Genomic DNA, 11,409 nt, shown 5'->3' on the forward strand with positions numbered 1-11,409 from the left:
CGTGTCATAAGCTTATAATCCTACTTAATCTATATCTATACTTCTATAAAATATACGAGTTATAGCAGAACCGAACGATCTCCATCGTCCACTGAGTTGATCAAATGATCACCGTATAAAAATTATCTCTATTCCTTCTCCCAAAAATATATTTAATCTCACATTAATTATCTTACATATCTAAACATCCAATATTTAACTTTCATATATTTAAAAATACATTTAATATCTCATTATTTATCTTTCATATTTAAATGTTCAATATTTACCCTTTATATATTACTATATTCTATAAATTAATTTGATATATGTGAAACACATACATAATTGCTAGTCACTGTAAATAAAAAAGAAATGCATTTGTGTGCTCCCACCCTCCCGCAACTCAAGCGAAGAGAGGGGGGAGTGAAAGGCTCAAAAAGGCAAACATTGCAATGCCCAACACGATGAGAGTGTGTCTACCAAAATGCCTCCTGTCCTGTCGTCCGTCCCCGCTCCCCGGCTCCCCCTCCCTCCCCCGTCGTCACCACTCTCCTCCTCCCATTGGTTCCTCCAAGACCGAAACTTCGGATAGGCCGATCCCTTTTCTCCGCGTTCCGAGTGAACGGTTCCACCCAAGCGGCGAGTCAAGGTCTTCTCCAAATCTTGGGATCCCAGTCCAGGTAACAATCGGAGGCGCCGAAAGGGTGTCTTTTGAATCACTCTTCTCATCACTGCGTCTTGATTCGTGGATTCTTGTGTTCGTGAGCTCGGTGGTTATAGGAATTCCTTGGTAGTTCATGACGAAGAAGCAGCGATGCACGGCTGTTCCTGATCCTGACGACTCTGCTTTTTAGTTCCGCGTGCGTCAATTGTACCCGTCCAAGAAGTTGAATCTAGTTTTGATTCTTCCTTTGGTGTATGGTTAAGTAAAGGCTGCGTCTTTCGTTCGGAAACTGCAACGTCTTGTATCTGTATCTTGAAGGATTAATTGTTATCTGCGATACTGTGATAAATTTTTTACATACATTACTGCATAATATTACAACTCTAAATCTTGTTTTAGGAATAGAATTCTAGGGGTAGACAACGAGTGAACAATAATTCCTTTTTCATTCTTCATTTCTTGCGGTTTCAGTATGTTTCAAAATTTAGTCACAATTCTTGTAGGTTATGTCTTAGATTCATTGTTGCGATTGATGCTAAAGCACAGTGATATTTGTAATAGTGGCATCCTGTTTTGGTCAGTGAGATCATTAAAAACGTGTAAAAGCTTTTGCAGGATGGAATGGGAGACAGTTACCGTGGTCGGTTCTTGTTCTAAGCCATGCGGGCCGTTGGAGGAGTACTGCATTCCAGATTACATTCTGAAGCCAGATGCTGAACAAGTACTTGTCGAACATGCTCCGCTCTGTCCTGTAGTAGTGTTCATCAACTCTAGATCTGGTGGGCAACTTGGAAGTAGCTTGATCAAAACATACCGTGAAGTTCTCAATGAAGCACAGGTATCTGTCTTTCTGAGAGGCTAGAGCGTGGAAATGTACCTCCCTTCTGGCCTTAGAAGCATTTCAAATCTGGATTTGTTGTGAGAGTGGCTCAGTTATTTCCAGGTTTTTGATCTCTCAGAAGAGGCTCCAGATAAGGTGTTGCACCGTTTATATACGAACCTTGAAAGGCTCAAGATTGAAGGAGACATTCTTGCTGTTCAAATTTGGAGGACGCTGAAGCTAATTGTGAGTCACAACACTTTCAGATGATATTATACAGAGGCGGCTGTCGCTTCTCGATTTCCTGACTGAACGGATTTCAACTAGGTTGCAGGGGGCGATGGTACAGCAAGCTGGCTGCTTGGGGTAGTCAGTGATCTAAAGCTTGCCCACCCACCTCCGGTCGCAACTGTGCCTCTGGGAACAGGAAATAACCTTCCCTTTTCATTTGGATGGGTAGGTGGTCAACAACTGTTCATATATAACAGATTTCTCTTTATGTTTTTTGTACCCCTGATGTTCTTCACGAAAGGGGAAAGGGAAGCTATTTATATATTTTCTCATCCATGATGAAAGATAGCAGAAGATAGGTGATTCACCCATGGTCCATGCTGATGCACAAACTTATAATCTGCATAGTGAACGTCTAATACTTTGAAGTACTCTGCGTAGGATCAAGTTGCTGTTGTAATGTTCTTCAATTGGTTTAAGCTGCATTGAGTGTAGAAGATTTTGGAAAGTTGATGTAATTTTTGGGTTGTATCAGGTTATATGCAAATGCAATTTAGCTGATGGACTAGCTCTTTTTTTTTTCATCTGAACTTTAGCTTGCGATCTTGCATACCATTGCCTCTGCATGTAAGAAAATATTGGAATTTATGTTGAATTCAACATTGCAGGGAAAGAAGAATCCTTGTACAGACCAAGAGGCTGTAAAATCATTCCTTGGGCTAATGAAGCATGCAAGAGAAATTAAGATTGATAGGTACCACCTGAAACAAAGAGTTTTTTGGTAGATTTTTTTTAAAAAGTTATTTACTGCTTGCCCTAAGTGGGAAAATGCCAGTTAACTTATCTAATAATTTTTGGTGTGTGGTTGTCTAGCCCACAACTTTGCGGTAGTTTGTAACAAACTATTTCATTAATATAAAAATGTGCAGCTCTCTTGCGCATTCTCAGTAAAAAAAAACTTTCTAATATTTGTTGCAATAATGCAGTATGCTCCTTCATTTATGTGCAAGCATGCAAGAGAAATTAAGATTGATAGGTACCACCTGAGACAAATAGTTTTTTGGTAGCTTTTTTTAAAAAAAACTATTTAATGCTTGCCCTAAGTGGGAAAATTCTAGTTAACTTATCTAATAATTTTTGGTGTGTCGTTGTCTAGCCCACAACCTTGTGGTAGTTTGTAACAAACTATTTCCTTAATATAAAAAAGTGCAGCTCTCCTGCATCTTGTCGGTAAAAAAACTTTCTAATATTTGTTGCAATAAAGCAGTATGCTCCTCCATTTATGTGCTGCTTCTAAGATACGAAGTTATTTAATTGTGTCTTAAGTAATTGAATAATTAGCTCTTCGTGTTGATGTCCTTTCTCAGTTTAAAACATGCTTATTCTTTTCTCTCTCATGCATAGGAAAGTTCAGTTTAATGTGCACTTTGATTTTTCAGTTGGCACATCATGTTGAGAATGCGAGCTCCAAAAGAAGGTCCATGTGATCCTATTGCTCCATTAGAGTTGCCTCATTCTTTGCATGCTTTTCATCGTGTGTCAAGTAGTGATTCCCTTAATATGGTAAGACACCTCTTTCCGTTGCTTTTTTTCCTAACGGAATAATGCTTTTTTAAGATAATAGCTATGTGCCATAATAGTCAAAGACATCTGGTTGTTGAATTTAATTCAAAGCTCCCTCGATCGTTCTTGTTTACTTCAGGAAGGTTACCACACATTCCGTGGAGGATTTTGGAATTACTTTAGTATGGGTAAGGCTTCGCTGTTCATCTCCTCAATTTGTTGCAGAAATGGGGGAAAGACCATTATGTACCTTAAACTAGCCAAATGTCTATTTATATTTTTATCTTGATACATGATGCTGTGTACTAGTTCATGCTACAAAGAATAGATATTTTGCTGATCCACTAAGGACACTACTGCAGATCTATTGCCATTAATGCCATGGCAGATTATTATTATTCATATTTTTTAAATTTATGTTTCTTCAGTTATTCTTAAGCACATCAAATTTATAAGAATCCATAGAGCCAAGCATGACAAGCACTTCACATGTTGCAGGGATGGATGCAGAAGTGTCTTACGCATTTCATACTGAAAGGAAGAGGAATCCAGAGAAGTTCAAGAACCAGCTGACAAATCAGGTAGTATTTTTAGCATATTTGGAGTTAGTTTCCTTACTATACTTTCTCTCTGTCGATTAAACAAATGGCCAGCTAGTCTTTTTTCAAGTTATGCTGAACCTTTTGAATTGTTAATGTATATCATTTATACAGGGTACATATGCTAAGCTTGGACTTAAACAAGGATGGTTTTGTGCTTCTCTAAGTCAGCCATATTCAAGGTGATTTGTTAATATATCTGCTAATGTGGATGTATTGTTTGATCTTTACTGTCTAGGACTAATGGTGCCTCTTATCTTGATCATGTTTAGTATTACATTTTAAATTAGGCTAGTTCGTTTTTGTGTTTTTCATTGCTCCAAATCACCACTACTTTTGAATTCCCAATCTGGGAGGTCATATCATCAGTTTTATTCTTGACAGTGCTAAATTACAAAGGAAATATACTATTTCTGTCACTCTGTGCGTATCTTCCAGGTTTTCCCTTCACTCATTTAGTGGATAAATGATAAGCTAGAATGTTTTATATCCAGGAATATTGCTCAACTTGCAAAGGTAAAGATCATGAAAAGAGCTGGTAGTCACTGGGAAGAACTTCACATTCATCATAGGTAAACTTCAGTGCCTTTTACTTTCATTAGAGCACGGTTTGTTTCACATTCATCATATGACAGACCAAAACTTTCCTGATTTTGACTTGGGAAACGTTTCCTTATTCGGTTCCATTTGTTCAGCCTTATTAAATACTGCTTGGGTATCTGTATTGATCTTGGGTAGTAGATGGGTTTGTAATCTCTGCATTTGTGCCTCTCGCAGCATTCGATCAATCATCTGCCTGAACCTGCCTAGTTTTTCTGGAGGTTTGAATCCTTGGGGCACACCTGGCACGAGGAGAGTAGCAGATGTGAGTTCCCATGTCTTCTTTTGTTTCAATCAATCATACGTGAATTGCAGTGTTACTGGGACATGGGTGCTGGTGTCAGAGTCCGGCTCGAGTGCGGGTCTCCAATTCGGCGAACTCTAGAAAATAGGATTCGAAGATTCATCTAATTTATATTAATATTATATTAAAAAACATTACTTATATTTTTATTAGTATATAATATCAATATTTTTGAAATAACACATTAATTTGTGATTAACACATCAAAACATTCGATTGTAGCTTTATAGGTATAAAGGATGTGTAAACAAACTACACAAAAGCTGCAGAAAATAGAAAAAGAAAAGAGAAAAGAGACAAATGGAAGGGATTAGGTTGGCCCAGCCCGCTAACCCTAGGGCTTCAATTATTCATTGGACTCCTAATCTCCCACCTGACACTCGAGTCTTCCTCTCCTCTACCCCGCTGCCGCCGCCGCCTCTTCACTCCACTGTGCCATCGCCTCCTCTGCTGCTCCCTCCTGTCCTCCTCTCCTCCCCTGCCGCCACCGTCATCTCTCCTCCGACACGGCATGAGGAGTCCGATCCGTGTCTGACGCGAGTCACGCGTGGACATGGCAAAAAAAAAAAAAAAAAAAAAAAAAATTGTACACGGTGCCGGTAACACTGGTGAATTGCAAGCCGTGGTCATTAATTCACAAATTTCTTGTGGCAATGTGCAGAGATATTTCACTCCGCCTTTTGTCGATGATGGCCTTATTGAGGTTGTTGGCTTCCGTGACGCCTGGCATGGGCTGGTTCTGCTGGCTCCTAATGGACATGGCACTCGCCTTGCGCAGGTATGAACTGCTTCTGCTACCTCTTGCTTCTGTTGGCCATCTTGCATCTCAGAAACGCGACTGAAAATGGAACAGGACCACCATTGCGGTTGTCTGGTACACTGATTTGGATTGATCGCACCATGTTAAACTGATATTACCATCCTGCTGTGCAGGCCCATGGAATCCGTTTCGAGTTCCACAAAGGTGCGGCTGATCACACGTTCATGAGGGTCGATGGGGAGCCATGGAAGCAACCCCTTCCGAAGGACGACAACACCGTCGTCGTGGAGATTTCTCACCTCGGGCAGGTCACCATGCTGGCGAACGAGCCCTGCAGGTCCAGGAGCATCAACGACCCGTCATCACCATTGGAGGCTCACAACAGCCATGGCGATAACAAGGACAACATGGACGACGAGGACGAGTGGGAGGATGGCAAGAGGAAGTTTGGGGCTGCCGATACGTTCAAGATTCCTGACGAGATCGACATTGCTCATCTCAGTTGAGCTCGAATTCTGCATTTCTGTTTGCATTGTGATCATACGCGGATGATTTGTTTTTTCCTTTGAAGTGATACTTCCTCTGATCCTAAATATAGGTCCATTGGGATGAACATGTCTCCAATATGATACTTTGACTAAAAATATGTATATAAAAATATTATTTTAAATAAAAAAATTATATATATAATAAAAGTACTTTTCATGATAAATCTAGTAACATATGGTATGATGTCAATCTATATATTTTTTTTAAAAAAAATTGATGTTCAAAGAAAAAATATTTAACTTGGACAGTCCTAAATGGATTTATATTAGAGCATATCTAAGAGTCATTCTATTCCACCTTTTATTTTATTCTCCATCCATTTTTCTATAAAAAAATGTCTCCAACTAACTCTTCATTCGGCACGCTATTTGCCGGACATGCCATTCACACCATTTTGCTTCAAAACTTTTCTTCTCTTTTTTCCTCTAGATGCCATTTTCCTAAAAAATCCTCTAGATGCCAGCTAGCTTTTGCTTCAAAACTTTATTTCTTCTCTTTTTTCCATAAATTCAAAAGGTGATTTTATAGAGCTTCTAAAGTCACATCGATTTTTATACTAATAAAATAAATAACAAAGAACTCATTTTAACTGGTTCTCCTTAAAAATCTCTTATAAATTTTAAATAAAAATTCTCTAAATTTGAGTATTTTTGTACTTTCCTTGGATTTTTAGGCATAAATTTAATTCCTAAAAATTAGAAAAAAATCATGAATATTCACATAAACTAATGTACTAATTTCTAAAATTATTGATACTTATAGAATACTATTAAAAATATGAGAGAATATTAAGGGTAAAATATAGATGCACTGTTAGAGTTTGTGGAGTAATAAAATATTTATAGATGATAATCTATATGGAAATATAGATAGTGTATTATAGATGATCTGTTGAAGTTGCTATTAGAGATCAAAGGTAGTATTTGCTAAATTTTTTACCCATGTATAAGTGAAGTTAAACCAAGTGCGGAGTGGCTATAGGTATACATGCATATATTCAGTTTTATAGCAGAAACACGCAGGTTGCTACATTTTTCATTTTCAATTCAAGAACACTATATTTACTCGTCGTTAGAATTGAAGTGGCAGCTACACAAGAACTCTATTGTTTATTTGTCTGTTGTTGTGTTTTCTTTTCTTTTTTTTGCTTGTAGAGTGACACATTTAAGTTTTTTTATTGCCCTTTTTTAGATGAACGCTGCTTAAATAGTTGTAACAGTTCAGTTTACCCAACTCTAGGCGGGAACGTGGCATGTATATGCGTAGATGGTGACGTACCGCTAGAGTGTGTTTGGTTTTTTATATAGGGTTTTATAGAATTATATTCTATAGTCTAACCGAGTAAAATTATATTTGTTTAAAATAAGAATATTTGGTTGATTATATCTGTCTGAATAGATTAAATTGAGTTTTTATTTGATTAATCGGATCTAAAATTGCAGGAGCGGATGTAAGAGTTGCTTTGGAACCTTACGGCAATGCATGAATGATGTGGAATTTTCACAAGAATTTTAAGTAAAACAATTCAATTTCTGCAGGATTACACTAGGACCTGTAATTTTGCATGATCACACTCGAGAAGACTTACTAGACATAGATGGACCACCTGAAGGAAGGAAATAAGCTGTTAGAATTATTAGAGCCAGTCTATAAAATAATTTTTAATAAATTTTAAAGACTCATATTATGAAGAGATGATCTATATTAAGGTTTACACTCTATTAGTACATAATTGCTAATGAAAATAGAGCTGAGGGGGTTTCCTCTCTCTGTATATAGAAAAACTAGTATGTACTCTCGGAAATATACATTTCTTACTATGATATACCACATAAATAAACTGGATATACTTCTTTGTCATATGAGTATACTTATGAACTACGTTGCGTCACCCTCAGTTGCTGCAACCACCTTTGCACTACCCCAGTTACGACTAAAAAACTAGTCAGTTACGACGACACATATAGATGAGTTACGATCACATGATAAAAATAATTATGATAAGTATTGTAGTTTATTGCTGCGCCACCTCCAGTTATAATTAAGAAAATAGTTAGTTACGACAGCACAGATAGTTGAGTTACGATCATATGACAAAAAAATCAGTTACAATAGTGACTATACTGCTTTTTGGATTGTAACTGGGGTGTGCGCAGAGGTGATCCAATTACGATCACAATTACGACTAAGAAAATAGTCAGTTATGACAGCACAAATAGTTGAGTTATGATCACATGACAAAAAATCATTTACGATAGCAACTATACTGCTTTTTAGATCGTAACTAGGGGCGTGCGCAGAGGTGACCCAATTACGATCACATGATGAAAAAGTGCATAATTACGACTAGATAAGGTACCCAGTTACGACTATATATATTTGTAGTAACTGACCTATCTTGTGAGTCGTAACTATACTATTTTTTATCGTAACTGTGGGATGACGCAATAGTGAACTACAGTACACCTATGCACATAATATATATATATATATATATATATATATATATATATATATATATATATATATATATATGTGTGTGTGTGTGTGTGTGTATACATATGTATATATATACATACATATATATATATATATATGTATATGTATGCAAGGACCCTCATCTCATTGGGTACTGTATATATATACATACATATGTATATATATAGTATGTATATATATATATACATACATATATATATATATATATATGTATGCAAAGACCCTCATCTCATTGGGTACACAAATAATATAGACTGCTAATTGAGAGTAGTCCTAAAATTAGAAACGCTCTCATTACGTGGGTTTATATAAGAGTTAGGGTTTTGTCTCTTTCTCTTTCTGTTGTGCTGCCGCTGTAGTCTTCTCCATCCTGGCATCAGTGTGCACCGGCAACAGGGAGAGACGATCCCCGAAACCCTCGCTCTTTAGATCTTGCACTGGGAGAGGACGAATAAGATTTTTGGGAAGCGTTCCACACGATTGCTCAAGTTCTTCACCACGACTCGTCTTTCTGGTCGCTTGGGCGTTGCCCGCTGTCATCATCAATAAATCTGACGCGTCATCAGCAAGATCAAACGTGTCATCAACACGGTGCAACTAGCATATTCAACAACCTCTATAAAGTAGGATTAGTACGTAAAAAGCATGTTACTCGTACTTTATTTTCTACGGTTCCTAATTTTGAGTATAGTAGATATAGTCATATGTAGTGTTTTTGTACACATGTATAGATTATGCTATGATGATATGATCATATTAGTTTATCAGTTTCTGCTCATGAATTATTTATAGATTAAATTAAATCTAAAAGTGTCTTATATTCCAATAATCCAAAAATCTTATTGTAGGTACATAAGTTTATCAATGACTAGATTTATCGATGTACTGAGGCCAGAAAAAAGTTTTTTGTTGTGCACTTTAAGAGATGACAAGTCAATATCACTATGTAGCTGACTGCTATGAATGTCTACTGGGTGGCTAATGGCAAGCCAGAAGGAATCCTTACTGTTGAGCAGGAAAAGACGTTCACAAATGTCAATTCACTCTTTGTAAGATGCATTCTTAGCGTTCTTGGTGATCGTCTTTGTAATGCATACAGAGCGCGAAGGAGTTGTGGGATACACTAAAGGCTAAATTCGATACATCAGATGCAGAAAGTGAATTGTATATCATGGAGCAGTATCATGACTACAAGATGGTTAAAAATCGCTCTATAGTTGAGCAGACTAATGAGGTTCAGTGCATCGTGAAGGAACTCGAACTCCTCAAGATTAATGTAACCGACAAGTTTATGGCTGGAGGCACCGTTTCAAGTTACCTCCTTCGTGAAGAAACTTTACCACTGTTCTAAAGCATAAGAGATAAGAGATTACTATTAAGAGTTTGATCGCGTCTCTTGATGTTGAAGAGAAAACTCGGGCTAAGGATGTGAGTCTAAAACGAGGCGAGGGACAGACTAGAGCCAATACGGTGCAAAAGTCCTTCCACAACAAGAACAAAGGGAAACATAATAAGTCAAACAAAACTACCACATTTAAGAAGAAGATGAACACAGCAAAATTGTCTTGCTTTGTGTGTGGTGAGATTGGGCATTTCGCCAAGGATTGTCCAGACCGTAAGGGAAGAAAGGCTCCACAAAAGTAAAACTTGAAGACTGCTAATGTGATGACCATTTGCGAACCTAGAAGTAGAGGTGCATAATGAAAATTTACCTTCAGTGTTTTCAGTATTTCAATCTGCTAATTGGTGATTAATACAAGGGCCAATGTTCATGTGTGTACTGATATCTCAATGTTCTCTTCTTATTAGGTCACCTATAATTCTTCTGTCCTAATGAGAAATGAGTCACATGCTTCTGTTCATGGTATTGGCACGATAGATCTGAAGTTTACTTTGGGAAATATCGTATAGCTGAGGAACGAGCATGTCCCTACAATGAACAAGATAGTTAGTGGATTCCTTCTCTGTAGAGATGGGTTTAAGATGATGTTCGAGTCTAATAAAGTAGTAGTGTCGAAGCATAGACAATATATTGGTAAAGGCTATGAGTGCGGAGGCTTGTTTTCTTTTTCTCGTTCTGATTTCAGCAATAAGTGTGTAAACCATATTTGTGGTACTATTAATGATGATGCTAGTGTTTGACATTCATGGTTATGTCATTGAATTTTGGTTCTATGACTTGACTTTCCAGCATGAGTTTAATTCCAAATTTTTCTATGATCAAATATTCTAAGTGTCATAGTTGTGTGCAATCAAAATAATCTTGTAAGCCTCACAAGACAGTCGAAGAGAGAAATTTGGTATCTTTAGAACTCATACATTCAAATCTATGTGAAATGAATAGTGTATTGATGAAGGATGGAAAAAGATATTTCATGACTTTGATTGATGATGCGACTAGATAATGCTATGTTTATTTGTTAAAAATGAAAGATGAGGCTCTAAATCATTTTAAAATCTATAAGACAGAAGTTGAGAATCAACTAGAGAGAAAGATCAAAAGAATTAGGTCAAATCGTGGTGATGAGTATTTCTCTAGTAATTTCGATTTATTCTGTAAGAAACATAGGATTATTTATGAGAGGATGCCTCCCTATTCACCCCAATCAAATAGGCTTGCCGAAAGGAAGAATCGCATATTGACTGGCTTGGTTAATGCCATGTTAGACACTATAGGATTATCTAAGGTATGGTAGGGGAGACTCTGTTGACTTCATGTCATGTCCTAAATAGAGTGCCTCTCAAAGATAAGGAGAAAACATCATATGAAGAATGGGAAGGAAGAAAACCATCACTTTCTTATTTGCACACTTAGGGATGCTTGGCGAAAGTCAATGT

At 37.1% G+C, this 11,409-nt stretch overlaps 1 protein-coding gene across 3 annotated transcripts; it reads left to right on the top strand.

Annotated features, from left to right (window-relative positions):
- The first annotated feature begins 460 nt into the window (after nt 1–460).
- On the top strand, nt 461–6,235 carry LOC133899401 (diacylglycerol kinase 1-like). Of its 3 annotated transcripts, none has more exons than XM_062340390.1 (13): nt 461–662; nt 1,228–1,484; nt 1,590–1,712; nt 1,794–1,922; nt 2,366–2,451; nt 3,137–3,260; nt 3,400–3,448; nt 3,759–3,841; nt 3,974–4,041; nt 4,354–4,431; nt 4,637–4,724; nt 5,425–5,541; nt 5,697–6,235. In XM_062340390.1, the coding sequence occupies exons 2-13, from the start codon at nt 1,263–1,265 to the stop codon at nt 6,027–6,029; spliced, it is 1,500 nt and encodes a 499-aa protein (XP_062196374.1). In that variant the 5' UTR covers nt 461–662; nt 1,228–1,262; the 3' UTR covers nt 6,030–6,235. The 3 variants fall into 3 exon arrangements, with proteins under 3 accessions (XP_062196374.1, XP_062196373.1, XP_062196372.1); XM_062340389.1 differs by having other exon boundaries at nt 1,253–1,484; XM_062340388.1 differs by having other exon boundaries at nt 462–662; nt 1,262–1,484.
- Nucleotides 6,236–11,409: the final 5,174 nt, after the last annotated feature.

The sequence above is a fragment of the Phragmites australis genome, chromosome 18, assembly GCF_958298935.1.
Source record: "Phragmites australis chromosome 18, lpPhrAust1.1, whole genome shotgun sequence".
In the NCBI taxonomy this organism is placed as follows: domain Eukaryota; kingdom Viridiplantae; phylum Streptophyta; class Magnoliopsida; order Poales; family Poaceae; genus Phragmites; species Phragmites australis.

Coding starts and splice junctions, on each gene's coding strand:
- LOC133899401 (XM_062340390.1), top strand. CDS start 1,263: ATGGAATGGGAGACAGTTACCGTGGTCGGTTCTTGTTCTAAGCCATGC. Junction 3,449..3,758: donor TTGGAATTACTTTAGTATGG/GTAAGGCTTCGC, acceptor CACATGTTGCAG/GGATGGATGCAGAAGTGTCT. Junction 5,542..5,696: donor ATGGCACTCGCCTTGCGCAG/GTATGAACTGCT, acceptor CCTGCTGTGCAG/GCCCATGGAATCCGTTTCGA.